Genomic DNA, 17,418 nt, shown 5'->3' on the forward strand with positions numbered 1-17,418 from the left:
ACACCAATGCAAACCTGGATATTGATTTGTATGGTGTTTTTATGAGCAGAAGATGACCTCAATAAAATCCTTGAATCCACTTTAGAAAAGCACAGTCCATTTCCTTCCTTCAGATCAGTAGCAACTAGAGCCAACGCTGTACTGAGTTTGACCTCTCCCCTGAAGTGATTGATTTAGTTAATTCAGGTGATAGAAAAGGTCATTCAAAAACCACACCCCTATTACAAACACTTCATCTTGTATACATGTGGCAAAGGTATTGCAGCACTGTGGAATAAGATGGCATTGGGTGAACTTGCTCGATTCCATTCTCCTCCAGCCAGTGGCACTTGAAGGCATGCTTGTTCTGAGCCTCCTCCTGGCTTGGGTCCAGGTACTCGGCAGCCACACTGCCTTCTATTGAACTCGGGGCCTACAACAAAGATGTGGCTCGAGCTACATCCTAGCTAGCATGACACACTAGAGAAAGCAGCAGCATATACAAGTGAATTAATGCCTGTGGCAATCAATAATGTTACCACAATAGACGCAGATGACTATGTCTGTGACAGGTGGGGAGTTACCTGCTTGTTGGGAAAGGCTCTGATGCAGCGTCGGATACTTGAGGCTGGACTCTCCTCTTTGCTGGACATAGCCGACGTCCCTTAGGTCCCTCACCAGCAAGCTCATTCCAGCTGTACCCACAATCAGTCTCTCTCCAGCCACAGAGAGGCGTTTATACCTTTCAGAAAGAGAGACAGACACTTGACATGGCAAAACCACTGAGTTACTGAGTGCCAAAGTCCTGGGTATTTCACAAAGCTGGCTGAGTAAGCCTGACTTCTGCACAAAGTAAAACCTAGAAAGCTTTTTTTTTTTTTTTTTTTTTACTTCATGTTCCAGATTTGAAGAGTTTTCAGGTTGTACTCATTGCAAAAGTCACGGAAGCTTTGTGAAATACCCTTCCAACGGTGTTTTCAGGTTTGTTGTGCCTTAGTGGTAGAGGGGTGTGACTTTGGCATATTGACAAGACATGCCAGCTATTTCCCTCGAGGCCCTCAATAAAAAGCTGAAGTTTACACATGCAGACCAATAAATGCTTTACAGTTACCTTACCAAAAAGGTACACAAGTAGTTTAGATTGTACCTTTACCGTTGCAGGCTGGGTAAACGTGCCGGCATAGGGGTTGCGCGGGTCCCACAGCCGAACTGATCTGTCCCAGCTTCCCGTTGCCATGAAATTGACCTCTGGGCAGTAGGCTACTCCACGCAGCGAAGGGGTGCATCACATGTCCCAACTATATATGTACGAGAAACAATAAGCATAATAAAATGTTATGCAAAAAGTTGGCTACAATCTAGAATAGGCGCATACATAAGCACAAATAGAACAGGCTCAGTGTGTTGATAGCGTCCTCTTGGAGTTTGTTTTCTTTTCTTAAATCTTTAAACCTCCCATAGGCTACTATTAATGATAGGCCTAAATAGCCAACGTGTGCCAATTATTTGGCCGTGGGAATAGCAGGGCTGAGTCCAACATTCATATGGCTACAGCCGAAGGTGCGTAGGCTATTAGTTACCCCACTACTGATATAACTATTAATAATTGCAAATACTTAATAAATGCTTTGATTTACGAATTAGGAATTGATTAGGCTACGAATTTCCACTTTGTGTAATATGGCACTGAAAGAACAGCGCAGACCTGTTGGAATGGCAGCAGGGTAGCGGGCTGGAGTATCAGGGAAAATAACCTAACATTTTATATTTCACCATTATCCATATAGCTTACTGTAAGAATATTGGGGAGCATAATTGATCATAAACATCTTCCACCGATTCTACGGTAGCATTTTCCGACAAGACAGCATACATTTAGCCTCGTGATACCACCCAGATCTCGCGAGCTCACATTCAGCTGCTGAGCTAGATCACGATGGCTGTGCAGTCTCCGATCACACTTTGTACTCCAGGGTGAAACCGTACGGTGGCCGATTGATCGGTGCTACTTTAGCCTTGCAGTCTTCATAATGCACATTATTGTTGGCGAACGGATATACGCAGTAAGTATCCTAAGATGACAAAGGGGCTTTTCACACTGTCTGTCTGCCTAGGGCTAAGAGTTAACCCTGGGTTAACCTAGCCCCTTTTCACACACATTCATTGCATTCAAATGACGTGTGACTACTATAGCAGCAACGTTAAAATGTCGCAATCTAGGTTGTTCTGAACTGATTTTTCCGACCACTCGGAAACAATTACATCTTTTACGGACATATTACTGTTAGCTATGATGTTGCCGTTAGTAGTCTTCTTCTTGCGTATGTCCGGGCTGCTCACACTTCCGTTTGATGCGTCAGCATTGACGGATGCCTTTCAATGGCTGCAGCCGAATGGCATTCTGGTTCCGTTGTTGTCCCGGTCGTTGCCTGCGTTGCAGCTATAAAGTTGAGAAATGTTCAACTTTCAGATGCGTTGCTGGAGCTGCCGATCAATCAGATGACGTCATCGCAAGGCGGGATTTTCACATTTTTCGTACCAAGATGGAGGACAAACTTATCATGCTGTTTGTTTCCAGCGGGTTTGCAGGATAGGATGTACCCAATACCTGCGGGCACCACGTTCACGTCGCCTCAACCACAATGCATAGACGATTGCCTCACGTTCGACCAGATTAGCATCCATGACAGCACTAAACGAAAAGCCGGGTGGGTTTTCAAAATAGTGCGCGCTAGCAGGTTCCGAGAATCTACTGGCTGTTGCGAGCGCAGTTTCGGACAATGTGATTGGTTGTTGTTGCGTGTGGCAGACACGCCTTCCCCCATACATTGATGGACACGCATCAAACGGAAGCGTGTGAGCAGCCCGTTAGACCTTCAGCTCTTGTTGCAGCAAGCCAGTCCAGTGTTCTATTTCGTGGAGCTCCGCCCCACAGGGCTAGCTCCTATTGGCTAGCGAAACCCAGCTCGCCACATTGACTGAAAAAAAAAAACCATACACGCACCTGTGTCCAACCAAGTCTGGTGCACCACTGTATAAGCGGACTTCGCCCGCACATCTGCTCCTTTGAAATTTTCAGCTCGCATTGTACTAGAAGAACGAGAAGATCAAGAATAGAAGAATGTCTACCCAGCGGAGCCAAGCGGAGCCGGCGGCGTCCCGCGATGACCCCCTGCCGACGCCGATTTATCTGCCGGATCGATTCTGTGTCTGCGGCTCCCGCTACAGCGACATGGGACATCACCTCTGCTTCCGCTATCCGGGACCGCAGTACGCCAGAGCGGGTCTGGCTCCGTCCCCCGCCTGCGAGATCTGCGCCCTCCTTGACCCCATGGAAAGGATGCTCCGGGTGCATTTCTTCGCTCCGCCGCCGCTGGAGACTGAAGGTATGGCTCAGCTGGTTGCAGCGGTCCTGGTGCCTGGTTCCTCCGCTTGGGGCTCGGCCAGGAAGCCTCTCATGCTGGACGTCAAGGACAACAACCCTGTCCTTGGCCGACAAAATTTTTAGCTGGCCGCGCAGGCCGTGGCTGCCTCCTCCATTGCTATACTGGCCATTTACATCGGCCAGCTGGCTACGGAGCAAACCCCCCCCATTTATGGATGAAGACAGGAGAGCGGAGATGGCCGAAGCCGCCGGAGCCGTCGCTCAGCTTGTGAGAATCTCCGCCTCCTGTCTGGGTGGAGTGATGGCCACGTCAGTGGTGCAGCAGCGCCACCTATGGCTCTCCCTGACTCATCTGCACGAGGAAAACAAAAGTGTCCTCCTCAACTCACAGGTCAGTAGGGAGGGGTTGTTTGGGGCAGCTGTGTCTAACATCCTGGAGCAGTGTCGCAGCCAGGAGCAGGACCGGCTTCTCCTCGCTCGCCACCTCGCTGCTCCAAGGGAGTGCAGTGTGCCGGCACGTCCGCGTGCTCCGGCTGATGCTGCCGCGACCGGGAGCAAGTGCGGTGAACACACAAGTCCAAACAACCTGCCACGGGGTCCCGCCACGCTACGGCCCATGGACCGGCTCGCCCGGGCTCCTGGACTGCACGCGCGGCTCCTCCCCCGTGACCTCCCCCTGCCTACCCCGCCCAGGGTGCCAGGACCGGACCGGCGTCTTCAAGCTCCACCTCCGGCTTGGGGTAAGAAGAGACGCACCTATTGACGGTGCGTGGAGATGCGTGACTGTGTTGTGCCCACACCACGCTCTGTTAAGAGCGGCGGTGAGCAAGTTTCCCTGTTGAGGAATAAAGCCACAATGCAACGTTATCGTGGTTGTCATGTACAGTCCGCATCTCCTCCTGTTTCAGCTACTGTAATGTTCTCGGCTAGAGCCGCTGGGTCTTCTGTGAAAGAGTCAGAATTGACCACGGCAGGTCTCGCCGCAGCTGACCAGACCAGCTCGAGCCGCGGAGTCTTTTCCTGCTAAAGCAGACGTGACTCACGCGGGGCTCGCCGGCTCAGCTGATGTAATGTATTCGGCTAGAGCCACCGGGTCTTCCGTGAACAAGTCGGAATTGACCACGGCAGGTCTCCCCGCTGCTGGAAAACCGGTTTGAGCCGCGGAGTCTTTTCCTGCTAAGAAAGCAGACGTGACGTGCGCAGTTCTCGCCAGTTCAGCGAATGTAATATATTCGGCTAGAGCCGCCGGGTCATCTGTGTCAGATTTGACCACGGCAGGTCTCGCCGCCCCTGTTCTAAACAGACTGTTTGGGTTTTTAACAGAGGGGATGTGTGCACCCAGGCCAAGTGCTATGGCTGTATTGCCCTGTTCAGAGTTTTCTCGGGACCGACCGCTGGCGGGTAAGCAAAAAAGATGTTCTAGACCCCCAGACGGCGTTCGTTCATTCGGGCTGAGCGTTCGAGCCTCTCCCTGTGTGTATTCGACAGGTAGAGAGGTTTCACGCTCACCGGTCAGTGAGAATACTTCCATGTTTACTGAGCCTCCGGCTGGGACAGTGGCACGTTTTTCTGCTTCGGCAGTTAAAACGTTTTTACTTGCCACCAGGGATAGGCTGGGGGATAGGCTTCTGTCGGTCATGCGCCTTCTGGGTCTCATGGCAGCCGCCCACGTGGTAGTGTCACTGGGCCTACTTCACATGAGGCGCGTGCAGAGATGGTTCACGCGGCTTCGTCTGGACCCTGTGAGGCACAGACGGCGCCTTGTGCAGATGCTGGGGTCATTGTCAGCAGACCTCGACTATTGGAGGGACCGGCGCGTAATAGCGCATGGTGTTCCAATAGGCAGTGTGTCGGCTCACGTTGCCGTCTTCACAGACGCATCTCTAAGCGGCTGGGGTGGTACATGTCTGTCCCAGGCCGTAGGTGGTTTGTGGGCCGTCGGAGAACAGGCATATTGCCGGCCATCTGAACGTCGGGGCGGACCTGATGTCTTGGGCGGGCCTCACCCGGACGAGTGGAGCCTACATCCTCAGATAGTGGCTCAGCTCTCGACCCGGTTCGGCAGAGCGGGGGTGGATCTCTTCGCTTCGAGAGAGAACGCAAAGTGTCCCCTCTGGTTCTTTCTGAAACAGCAGGACCATCCTCCGCTGGGCGTGGATGCGTTCGCGCATGCCCCCTGGCCGGGGCCGCTGCTGTATGCTTTCCAGCCGATGGGGCTGATTTTACCATTGTTGGCCAGGGTGCGGTCAGAGGGTGCATCAGTAATACTGATAGCACCGGACCGCCACTGGGCGAGATGGTATGCAGAAGTGATGGCCATGACTATAACCGTGGCACATCCCTCATTGGCCGAACGCGCTGTCCCAGGCGGAGGGCTCGATTTGGGACGGCCGCTGGTGGCCTGGCTCTTGAACGGCGGAGATTGTCTGATAGGGGACTCTCTCCGGCCGTGATCTGTACGATTCAGAGTGCGCGCGCGGCTTCCACTGCCTCGGTTTACTCCGGCAAATGGGCTGCTTTTGCGTGTTGGTGTGAAGAAAGGGACTTCGCTCCCGAGTCATGCTCGGTCGAGGCGATTTTGGAATTCCTTCAGCACCTGATTGATCATGGTGGCAGTTTGGCAGCATCCACTATCAAAGTGTATGCGTGTGCTATTTCCGCATGCCATGAGGGGTTCGCCAAAACTGGTTAAATGTTTCCTGGCCCGCGCACGCCATCTTTGCTCTGTGCGTAAGGCTGCGACGCCACCTTGGGATCTGCTCTTGGTTCTGGATGCGCTATGTAAAGCGCCATTTGAACCATTGGAGCAGATATCTCTCAAGTGGCTTTCGATTAAGACCGCGCTGCTCCTTGCTCTGACGTCGAGCATGCGGGTCAGTGATCTGAGGGCATTGACAGTTTTTTTCTCATCACAGGTGATGGGAGCAAAGCTGTGTTGTGCACGGATCAAGCTTTCTTTCCGAAAGTGGTCCGGGGCGCGTAAAGAGCACAGGATTTGGAGCTGGTAGCCTTCTATCCTCCGCCTCATGCGAGCGAGGAAGAGGCCCGCCTACATTTATTGTGTCCTGTGCGTGCGTTGGCGTGTTACGTCCAGCGCACAGCTGCGGTCCGCATTACCCCCCAGTTGTTGGTTTGCCACGGCCCATGGAAGGTGGGTTCACCGTTGTCGAAACAGCGTCTCTCCCATTGGATCTGTGAGGGCATCGCCCAATTTTACGTGGCTGCGGGTCGCCCTCTGCCTGGGACTGTTCGGGCACACTGCACAAGGGGTGTGGCCACATCAGTTACCCTGTTCAATGGTGTGTCGGTGGAGGACATCTGTGCAGCGTCGACTTGGTCGTCCCCGTCTCCTTTTGTCCGTTATTACCTTTTATCCATGTCCTCTGTCTCTGTGGCGTCGTCTGCTAAACACAGCCGCCGGTGCAAGCCAGTGTTAGACAGGATGTTTTCATGTAGGTGTTCGGCTCGAGCAGCCGGGTCTTCTGTGAAAGAGTCAGAATGGGCCACGGCAGGTCTCGCCGCTGCTAGAGAACCGGTTCGAGCCGCTGGGTTTTTTCCTGCTAGGAAAGCAGACGTGACTCACGCAGGTCTCACCGGTTCAGCTAAGGTAGGAGCAGGCCCGTCTAGTGACGTTCCGCTCCTGTTTATGAGTGAGGCTGGGACGGGCTTGTTACGGAGTAACCACTTTGGTCCAGCTCTCGCCTCATGACACGTACCTCTCCTTGCCCTCGGCTGTGATAGACCGAGTGTGGCGGGGTGGGGCCAGTGCTTGGGTCTGATCAACTGTTAGTATGGTCTCGCCTTGGAGCCCTGGCTCGTGTCCTGACTGGCCATTCCATTACTGGGGCCAGCAAGAGTGTATGGTGCGGTCGTGTAGCTCTGCTTATGCCAATAGGAGCTAGCCCTGTGGGGCGGAGCTCCACTCATAGAACTAGGGTTACAATACGTAACCATCGTTTTCATCATCCAGGTTAATGAGCTCTTTGCACAAGCTCCACTACTTCCTGAAACTCTACAGGCATTTTTTTTCCTGTCCTATATTATTGGATGGAAGTGATTAATCAGGTGTGCCGTCTCCACATTCACAGTGGGCACTGTCCGCGAGGCCCCACCTCTGCATTGCTTCGCCGGATCGCCCAATGCCTGTCCTCAGGTGATTGAGGGTTGTCCACTGCTTCTGCGGCAGGTGCGCCAGGGATGTCTGTGGGGTCTTCGAGGAAGCCTAAATGGTTCTGCTGCCTTCCACTGTTCCCTCCATTTCGCCTTGACCCAGGAAGCCTTGCTGGTGTCAGCTGGTGTTGTGCGGAGCAATTTCTGGGCAAAAGGGCGCCGGGAGTTGAGGCGCTTGCGCTGTGGTCTCTCCGTGACGGTCTTGTGCAGGAGGTGGGATTCACTAGCCTGTGCCTTCCGAGCAAGGGCCAGCATGGCTCCTTCTCGTCTGACCTCGGCTGGAGCGATTCCAGCAAGGACAGGCAGTTGGTGATTTGGGGTGGCTTGTAGGTATCCAGAGACAGTCCGTAGGGTGTCATTGAGGGGAGTATCAGGCAGAGTAGCAGCGCAGCACCTTTTCAGTCATATGCAACAAGACCGAGAGCCGAGTTTAGCAATATTTGGTGTGGTTCAGAGGGACCTTAGGCTCTCTCGAGCCCAAACCCAATGTTTAGCTTTCTCGTCTTTTTTAGCAAGACGTCTTATCTTGTGTAACTGAAAATCCCCCCACTGCACAGCCGCTGGGTTGACGAGGTAATGGCCCACTTGAAGCTGGAAAAGCTTAGATACGCCACTCAGGGATTGAGTAGGGAATTCTGTAAAGTGTGGCAACCATTCATGGATTATTACAATAATGTTTACATTCCAAGGACTGGAATGTAGTGTTTGTATCGTACAGTACCTTAACTTGAACCCTTACAAACTTTGAAGAACTGCGGTCACCTACATTTCCATTTATTTTACTTGTATTTATTTACTTGACTACAGAATGGGACCTTGTCCATCATTTGTCTTTTTGATGTATGTATCACAAGTAGCAATATTGCCATTGTCAGTAACCCTTTCATTTCTGTAATTGTGGAGGGTAGCCAGGGTGGGGGTTCTGTTGTTGTTTGTTGTTGTATGTTGTTGTTTGGTGTTATGCTTAAAATCAATAAAAAGAACTGAATAATCATAATAAATGAAAATTCAGTTGAGTTTCAACCCTGTACTGTGCATTCATCCATCACATGCAGTGCATTCTTCGATTCAATGCATAGCTAATTCCTAGCATCCTGCACACTAAGAGGGCTGTAGAATCCATTTAAGTTCTACTCACAAATAAATACATTTATTTTTTTAAGTTATTAGAAATGTTTGCCTGCATGTCTGCTTATGACAAAACAAAATGTTTATATTTATGTCTGTTTATGACAAGGTAAATACAGTTGGTATGAATAACCCCAAAATTCCCAGTTTATTCCCATTCATTCCCATTAATTCCCATTAATTCCCATAGAAAGTTTCCAATTTTGAATATTTGCAGAATTTTGCAACCCTAGTTAATAGTAATAACTGTGTTCCCAGGTGGCAGAACAGCAGCTAGGCTTCGGGGTGCAACAGCTGGTATCAGTGTCTGCCGTGCAGGTGTCTGCCTCCCAGGCAGCCGTGGGGGCGCTACAGAGTACCTTGGTAGATACCACGGCCTTGCCCAAAGATGGAGACCCTGTCATCTGCCACACCCTGCCCTTGGATCCTTCCAAGCCCCAGACAGAGGTCCAGTCCTGGGCCAAGTGCCACGGGTGCCTGCCCCACACCATCAAGAAGAGAAAGAAGAGCCGCCTGCGCTACAACACAGAAGGGGAGGAGCAACAGGAGGGACTGCTGTCTGAGGTCAACGCTGAGAAGGAGGTGGGCAACGGGAAGCCTCGTAAGCCCGCCGAGATCAAAAAGAAAAGTGAGAGATGAAACAAGTGCTCCTGACCTTTCTCCAACCCTCTCGGTCCTGTAGATGTGAGAGGATGAACTAACATGCAGACAGACTCTCTCTTCATAAGGACCAGTGCGCTCCGCACCTGGTGTGTGAGCGAGCGTGTGTGTGTTTGTGTCTGTCTCTCTGTCTGTGGTCTCTAACCCCCTCTCTGTCTCCTCTCATTTCAGACACCGGTAGGCGGGGTCGCCCCTCGTCCAGGCCAGACAGCCCTGCAGATGCTGCACGCCGCGCATGGTGAGGGCTGGCGGAGGCGCACTCACACAGGGAATCATGTAGCCTATCAGAGATGGATCAGAAACATGTAGCCTATCAGAGATGGATCAGAAACATGTAGCCTATCAGAGATGGATCAGAAACATGTAGCCTATCAGAGATGGATCAGAAACATGTAGCCTATCAGAGATGGATCAGAAACATGTAGCCTATCAGAGATAGATCAGAAACATGTAGCCTATCAGATGGATTACAATGCTGAAGCTTTTCCCTGGTCTTTACCCTGTGTGAATTATGTTAACCCATAAGATTGCAAGCCATATTCAAGATTCAAGATCCTTATTGAGCACAAGACCCAAATGCCCTTTTAAAAATGGTCAGATCCACCTTTGTTAAGTGAATGTGTCATGATGCCAAGACACTTCATTGATAACATCGATCCTACAGACAGATTAGAGCAAGACTGCAAACTGCCGGGGTTTACAACGTTATGACACTGTTTTTCCTCCAATGTATTCCTTGTCAGGCATCAAAGGAAAATACCTCCCATCCACAATGAGGAATGGGAGGACTGGCCCATTCTTGGAGAGGGGTGGAAGCGGAAAGTGGTTGTCCGTCGGTCAGGTGTCAGTGTGGGCGGTACAGACACTTATTATAAGAGGTAAAAAGTTTTTTTTTTTTTTTTTTTTAAACACTGATCGCGGATTGATGCCCACGGCACAGCCAACCGCAGGGCTCCGCAGACTGCCGTGACAACTAACGTTTTAAGGCGGTGCAGCCCCTAACTCTATACATGACGTGTATCCATCTGTGTGTCCGTTCGTATCATGAGATTTAGACCAATCAGGAGTCACCAATGCTGTTGCACACCAGCACTAGAGGGCAGGCATGAGGAAAGCATTGTCCGCTGTAGAGAACTCTATCTCAAGAAGTATAAATGTTACAGCTTAGATACTTACACCATAGGAATCCTATTGACACTGTCGTCTGCTGTCGTATCCATAAATCTCTGGATTATTAATGAATAGAACACACACTTAAGATATAATGTTCACAGTAACAACTTTAAGTCATAAACCCAAATGTTAATGAGTGTATTACTTACCCTCATGTGTTCTATAGTCCACAGAATAAACACCTGAGGAGCACAGTGGAACTTGCCAAAGTCTTATCTATAGACTTGTCCAGGTTTCAGTTCAAATCAGGATTGTTTCTCCCATCACATGGGAGAAGGAAGGTAATGAAATACCATGTTCAGATTAAAATCCCCCGCCCTCTAAAATATCTTCTAACAATGCTGAATTTGTCTTTTGGGAATGCATGATGTGTTAGAAAGTACAGAGGGACCACTCTCCTTACTCCGAGTCCAGCTGGATGGCCCCTATAACTCCTGCCTCTGATGAAGAAATGGGATCAACCAGACGGGTTGACCATATTATGGATAGCCAGGTGACTGACTCTCAGTGGTGGTTTGTCTCTTTCGATTTTCGGGTCAAAATTGAAAGAGTGACAGGTCGTAGAAGCAAATGAGAGACGCTAGCCCAGGTTAGATGGGCGGGGCATATCTATGGGTGATATACGCCTGATTGTGAAAGTCAATACTGATTAAGGTCGCCGGGATTCCGGTGCTACCAATGAATTGCCAGGATTTGAACACCAGATTTTTGCATGAAGTGTCCCAGACCCATAGAGATCTGCAGCATGCAGTAACATATTTAGCATAACTTACGTAGTGTATCAGTGAAAGAACTCTCATGGGTCTACTGTTGAGACTATTCTCAAACTATTTATTTGAAATATTTGTTATTTATTCTACAGCATGAGGCTGTGGACTCAGGTCATTATACTGTAGGTTATTATACTGTAGGTTATCTTCTTCCTCTGCCTAAAAAGGATAGGTCAAACCATTTTTCCTCCCTTAACTTGAAAAACTTTTTTTTTTTTTTTTTATCAGTGTTTGAGGGTAGAATGCTCCAAACTGGTATTCTCTGTCCTCCGTCCTCTGCTGCTGCTCTTGGAGGATTTCCTGTTCAAATGTTTTGGACACACTTGCTTCTAACAATTAGTATGATTTATTTTTCATTTCATTAAAGTGTCAGTATGTCCCATGACGGTGGTTGTGTTTTTCAGAAACAGAAAAAGAAACGTATGCGGTGCTCATGTGGTAAGTGTGAGGCCTGTCGTTGGAGGGACTGTGGCAGATGTGGTTTCTGTTTTGCCAATCCCAAGTCTGAGGGCAGCGCTGAGATGAAACAGAACCGCCGCTTGCGCCATCGCCACAGAGAGGCAAGGGTGAGGATCAGTCTTTACCAATTGTGCAAGCATCAGGGGAATGCAGGGCTTGTTGGTGTTGGTGTTTGTTATTGTTTGTGTTTATGTTGCTGTTTATGGTGCTTTTTAACAGCCTCATATAATGGGCCTCATTCACCACCCGGTCTTCCGAAGCAGTGTTTCCTCATTTGGGGTTTGTTTGTAGCTAAGAACATAATCTACAAACACTGAAGATCAGTCATTAGCAGGCTACACCCATTAACTTTATTTTGGTTTCGGTCTATTATACACTCAATAAAGGTTTATTTACATGTCTGCTGAAGTCCATACAGTAGACGCACACACAACACCTGACCTGCTCCCTCCACATCTTTGCTCTGTCGCACTAAATGTTTTGCCTCTGCGCTCTAAAAATGTGTGCACACGACCCTACAGTTTCATCACCTTTCATGGGGATTCGCTGGCCGTTTACTCTGCTATTTATAGACGGTTGGCATGCGCACTTTCTATAGTATTTACTCGACATTTTATTCGACAATGGGATAAGACCACAGCTGTGAACAATTCTACAGTTTAAGAACGCGTTCATTAGGGGAAAACACTATTCGAGAAATTGGTGAATTGCTACCAACTGCCTTGTGTAGGCCTACTGATAGGAAATGTTGTATTTCACTTGATTTCCTCATTTTTATAACTTTATTTTGATAGAGTTGTTACCTCTGCCTAGTGCGCGAACGCGCTGGGTGGGGAGTAATATTTTCGGTCTTGTGTGTCGTTGTGTTTGTTTGTTTGTTTGTTTGTTTGTTTGTCTGATAGTTAGTAAGCAGGATAACCTGAAAACTACCAGATCAATTTTCATGAAACTCAGTGGAGGGGTGTAGCAGAACTCCAAACATTTTGGAGCAGGTCTGAATGACGGGGCTGATCCATCAATTAAAACAAAACTTTGAGTGAAGCCAGCTCCCCATGTGGGGGCGCTAGATTCACAGGGTTTGGACTGGGATGTGCCGGGGGAGAGCCCAGAGTGCACCGAACCACCCCGCGCCGGCTGTGACTCGAGCCACCCATTCACCTCCATTCATTTGTTGGACTTATGCTCGAGTGAAAAATTCCCCCAAATCATTGTTTGAAATGGCCATATCTCGACATGGGAAGGTCACAGGGACACAGGGTCTGTATTGCATAAAGCTCATCACCTACCGAATGCAGCAATACGAAACATATCCTGCTTGTAAAACAAAACTTTGAGCACAGCGTTTACAAAACAGCTGATGCATGAATGGTCGGGGAGGCATTTCGTTTTGACAACTGATAAGTTCATATGTTGCACAGCAAATTACGATTTTTGTAACTTTCTATTTTTTATTGCGAGTAGTACATAGGAGTAATAATACTTCCAACCGACCACCACTGCTCACAGATGTGCAGTATGCTGGCACAAATATTATTGGAGATAGGAGATGTATCAACTTATTATTATTGGGCGAGAAGAGAGCCAAGAGCAACAGAAACTCTAGCTCCATCGGTAGGGTCCGTGCCTTCAAACCAGCAGGTTTAGAGTATGAGGCCAGGGAAGGGCAACAGCTGAAATAATTAATTTATCTTGTATATTATAGTGATAGTGTTTTGTGTTTTTTCATATTTTGTAAATCATAAATAGTTTAATAAAAGTGTCAATATGTTATTGAGGTTGGCTCTGATAGCCTAGGGAGAAAGAGAGAGGGGGACCTTGCTGCTTACTTATCTCTCAATCACTGTCTGTTGATTTTGTCCACTCACACATTCAACAACTGCACATCCTGACAAAATTCATTCATGGGTGGAGATCTGTGCTCTCTGAGCACCCTTTCTCGTCTTCCATCTTGTTTTCCCTGTTTTTATGTTCAATTTATGACTATTGTTATGTGAAGCAGATACTTTGGTTGTTGCAAAGCACTTTGAGCTGCATCTGTATAAAAGGTGCTATAGAAGTTATTAATCTGACAGACACTTTTCTTAGGACTGTTCTTAGGAGGTTGAACAGGAAAAACCTATTGAAGATATTGGTGAATGAGGCCCAATGCTTCTAGTGTTGCTATTATGCATATATGTATTTGACAGTGAAACATATTGCCCCATCAGTTGGGTCTAGATGAATCTGAGACCCAAGATGGGATGAGGAACTTTGTCCGGCCTGGACCTCACTCCACGTTCAGCCGGCACACAGGTCAAAGGAAGAGAAAACAATTTGACCGGGAGCTGGCGGATGATGATGAAGAGAAGAAGGATTGTTTCAAAGCAACAGTTGAGTAGCCAGCATCACCGGGTTTGCCAAGTATATTTATTTGATTGAACCGGACGTGACTGAACTGGTTTTATGGCTGTAATGGGGACATGGCTATGAGCCTGCTATTAGGAGCAAATCCATTAATGGAATGAACTTGCAATCATCTGTCCAGGTTTGATTCAGTCCTCAATAAGATTGTCACATTAAGACAATACAGTTCTAATTTGTTTTGGTTCTTCATCCCAATTGACAGAAGGGTGAAAGCAGTGTGGACACTGTCAAGAGGAACAGGTTGCTTACAAGTGCCCCCAGTGTCGGCAACAATAACAACACTCCAGCTGTGAGTCGCCCTTCTCACTTGCAGCACACTCCACCCCTCTAGCTCTATAGATCCACTCAAGCGTGACATGTTTCATTGTGGTGTGGGAGATTGCCACTTCTAATAGTTTGGCCTCTGGCTTCAGGACTTGCTCAGAGGTGTTTTACATTTAGGGTGCTTTTTTAACTTGGGATGATTCCCACCCCCCGTCATTAAACGGTTCATGATATGGAATGCCCCCAGCTTACTGTAAAGTCAAAGTCAGCTTCATCTGACACATAGTCTAGCCGTACAAATATGATGTGCAGTGAAATGTTATTGCTAGCCCCTAAGTGTGCGTAATAAGTAAAAATACACTATATATATATATATATATAGGCCTACTGTACAAGAAAGGAATGGGTTGATAGAAATATAAAAGCTAGCGTCAAGGCAACCGGAACGGTCCGCACCATCTTTTATCCGGTACATCTGATTTTGATCTGTACATTATCTATTGTATTTGACAGTGCGCTGTTGTAGTAGAGTTTATTCTTTCTCAATTTCTAACAGTTAGACACACAGGCGAGATATGAAAATGCACCCTTACCATCCCAGGAGTGTATAGGAGTGACACAGAGCAATGATAAAGATGCAGGAATGCACTCAGGAGACACAGAGGAAGAGGAGGAGTTCGTCACACCAGTGGTATGTAGGACGAGTCAGCCACTGACCTGGTCCACTGACCTCCTCCAGAGCTTGAACCAATGTATGTTGGCCAATATATAATGTGTTTTCAAAGACATCCGCCTTAGCTGTCCATCTAGTTCAGTCAATGCAGCATGAGACTCTTTAAATCCATAAGACTCTTTAAATCTCAGGGTCATAGATTTTGAGCCCCTAGGTGACACAACTAATTATTTCATTGTACGTGGTACCTGTATCATGTATAACTAATCAAGATGTTAGTCCCTTTACAATCCCTTTATACAAGAGTTGTTATTTCGGCTTCCCCGCCAGGTCAAGTACCCACACCTGTCCATAATCACTGTTTGTTGAAAGAACCATTACCTTTTTTATTTTTCCCCCTTTCAAGTTATGTATTTGTATTACCCTGTTATGTCATGTTTACGCTGAATGTTATTTCCATTACTCAGCACCTTTTAGTTCTCTGCATTTGGTTCCCCCGACTTTATGAAATCTTACTACGTAGATTTTTGTTTCTTAGTCAACCATCCCACCTATTATTATCCTCAACCTCATTACCTTAAGTTAATCTGAAACAGAATGAACCGGGCACCAGCCCTTTGAACGGCAACCTAACAAGACACACCACCACAAGCTCAACAGTAGAAAAGCAAGATACTGAACCACAACTCGGACTGATTTTTTATTTAATTTAAAAATGGCATATACGCTCACCTACCCCCACATGTGTTCCCCTGTGCTCTTTATCTGTAGATCACTCTGGTCCTCAGTTTGGCTGAAGCCCTTGTGGGGAGAGGGAGTGAGGTGGAGCAGGAGCTGCTGGAGGCCACTCGCACGGCTGCGCTGCCCAGACTCTGAGCCGCCATCAACTTGAGACTTTATGATTCTTAAGGATGAAGACTGTTGTACAAAATGTAGAGCTTTCTAAATGATATTTTTGTGCTGTCAGCAACAGGTTTGCTGACGAGACTGGATCTTGTCCAATTTTGGTGGATTTTTGTTTTACGTTGTTCATCGAACTCTTATACAATATCTGGTTGTTTTGTTGGCATTTACCTCAGTAGCATTTTTTTTTTTAATGTGTTTACAAGTTCTTAACTCCAGAAATAGATTACTGAAGTAGGCTATTATACTGTTTTTTTTTCATAGAATAAATAACTTTACTGAAATTAAATATAAAATATAGCTGCAAGCAGCAATAATGGGGCCAAGTGCAACTAACGTATCAAAGGCAACAAGTGAAACATGCCATAGCCACATCTGAGCTAAGCAGACATTAATGTCATTGAAAATACCATGAATTTGGCAACGGGAGATTCTAATCTGATATTTGAGGTAATATAGACATTTTGGAGTGCTTTAATTTTGAAATGCCACATCAGAATGTCTGGAAAAGGTCTGAGTGACACAGAGGCGGTTTTGCAGCTCACATCCTGCAAACCAACAGTCCGCTATCACTTTGAAGTTGATACAGTAGCTTCTCGTTCTACACCCTCTACACACATGACTGTGCCCCCACCCATCCCAGAAACTCCATCAAGTTTGTGGAAGACACCACTGGATGACACCACTGTGGTAGGGCTCATCTCAGGAGGAGACGAGACAGGGATGAAGTCTACAGATTGGCACTGTGGTGTTCAGAGAACAACCTGGTATTGAATGCCTCAAAAACCAAGGAGGTTATAAAAGACTGACGGAGGAAGAGGGCAGACCCCGATCCTCTACATCGATGGGGTCTGTGTGGAAAGGGTCCTTGATTTCAGGTTCCTGGGCACACACATAGCTGAAGATCTCTCCTGGATTACCAACACCACCGTAGTAGTCAAGAAGACGCAGCAGCGACTACTTCTTGAGGATCCGCAGGAAGAACAGCCTGCAGGAGAAGCTGGTGGTGTCCTTCTACCGCTGCTCCATTGAGAGTGTGCTGGCGTCCTGCATCTCTGTGTGGTAACAAGCTGTTCAGCAGGGGAGAGGACTAGGAGGGCCCTTCAGAGGGTCATCAACGCCTCCTAGAAGATCACCGGCTGCTGATCTGGAGGACCTACTCAGCCTCACTGCCTCAGTAGAGCAGATAACATCCTGAAGGACCCATCCCACCCTGGATATCATCTGTTTGTCCGGCTACCCTCTAGCAGATGGTTCAGGTCCATCAAATCACGAACAGATTTACAAACAGCTTCTACCATAGCGTCATATGAGAACTGAACATTGCCAGACACACAAAACTGCTACAGTAGATCTGTTTACACCCCTGTTGACATCTGGTACCACACTTTATATGTAGGCTATTAGTCTACTGTTTGTCATGTGTTAGTATATGTATAAGGATGTCTGTT

The 17,418-nt window shown here is 47.8% G+C and overlaps 1 protein-coding gene and 1 long non-coding RNA gene across 3 annotated transcripts; one reads left to right on the forward strand and one right to left on the reverse strand.

Moving 5' to 3' along the window:
- Positions 1 to 617: 617 nt before the first annotated feature.
- On the reverse strand, positions 618 to 2,289 carry LOC311322296. 2 transcript variants are annotated; one of them, XR_014630930.1, is made up of 3 exons: positions 1,892 to 2,289; positions 1,127 to 1,277; positions 618 to 721 (listed from the first exon to the last, which is right to left on the reverse strand). It is a non-coding gene; the product is annotated as an uncharacterized lncRNA (long non-coding RNA). The 2 variants fall into 2 exon arrangements; XR_014630931.1 differs by having other exon boundaries at positions 626 to 721; positions 1,133 to 1,277.
- Positions 1,748 to 17,412, forward strand: LOC311322294 (uncharacterized protein). Its single transcript, XM_084454355.1, has 11 exons — positions 1,748 to 2,042; positions 8,921 to 9,290; positions 9,494 to 9,560; positions 10,066 to 10,200; positions 10,662 to 10,776; positions 10,872 to 10,988; positions 11,670 to 11,831; positions 13,932 to 14,093; positions 14,330 to 14,416; positions 14,948 to 15,082; positions 15,836 to 17,412. The coding sequence occupies exons 1-11, from the start codon at positions 2,010 to 2,012 to the stop codon at positions 15,938 to 15,940; spliced, it is 1,488 nt and encodes a 495-aa protein (XP_084310481.1). The 5' UTR covers positions 1,748 to 2,009; the 3' UTR covers positions 15,941 to 17,412.
- Positions 17,413 to 17,418: the final 6 nt, after the last annotated feature.

This window comes from Borostomias antarcticus (assembly GCF_949987555.1).
Source record: "Borostomias antarcticus genome assembly, chromosome: 20".
In the NCBI taxonomy this organism is placed as follows: domain Eukaryota; kingdom Metazoa; phylum Chordata; class Actinopteri; order Stomiiformes; family Stomiidae; genus Borostomias; species Borostomias antarcticus.

What these genes read in the sequence shown, in the direction of transcription:
- LOC311322294 (XM_084454355.1), top strand. Translation starts at nt 2,010, where the DNA reads ATGCACATTATTGTTGGCGAACGGATATACGCA. An exon ending in TTGGCGAACGGATATACGCA is followed by an intron (nt 2,043 to 8,920) that starts GTAAGTATCCTA and finishes CTGTGTTCCCAG; the next exon opens with GTGGCAGAACAGCAGCTAGG. An exon ending in AGGAGTTCGTCACACCAGTG is followed by an intron (nt 15,083 to 15,835) that starts GTATGTAGGACG and finishes CTTTATCTGTAG; the next exon opens with ATCACTCTGGTCCTCAGTTT.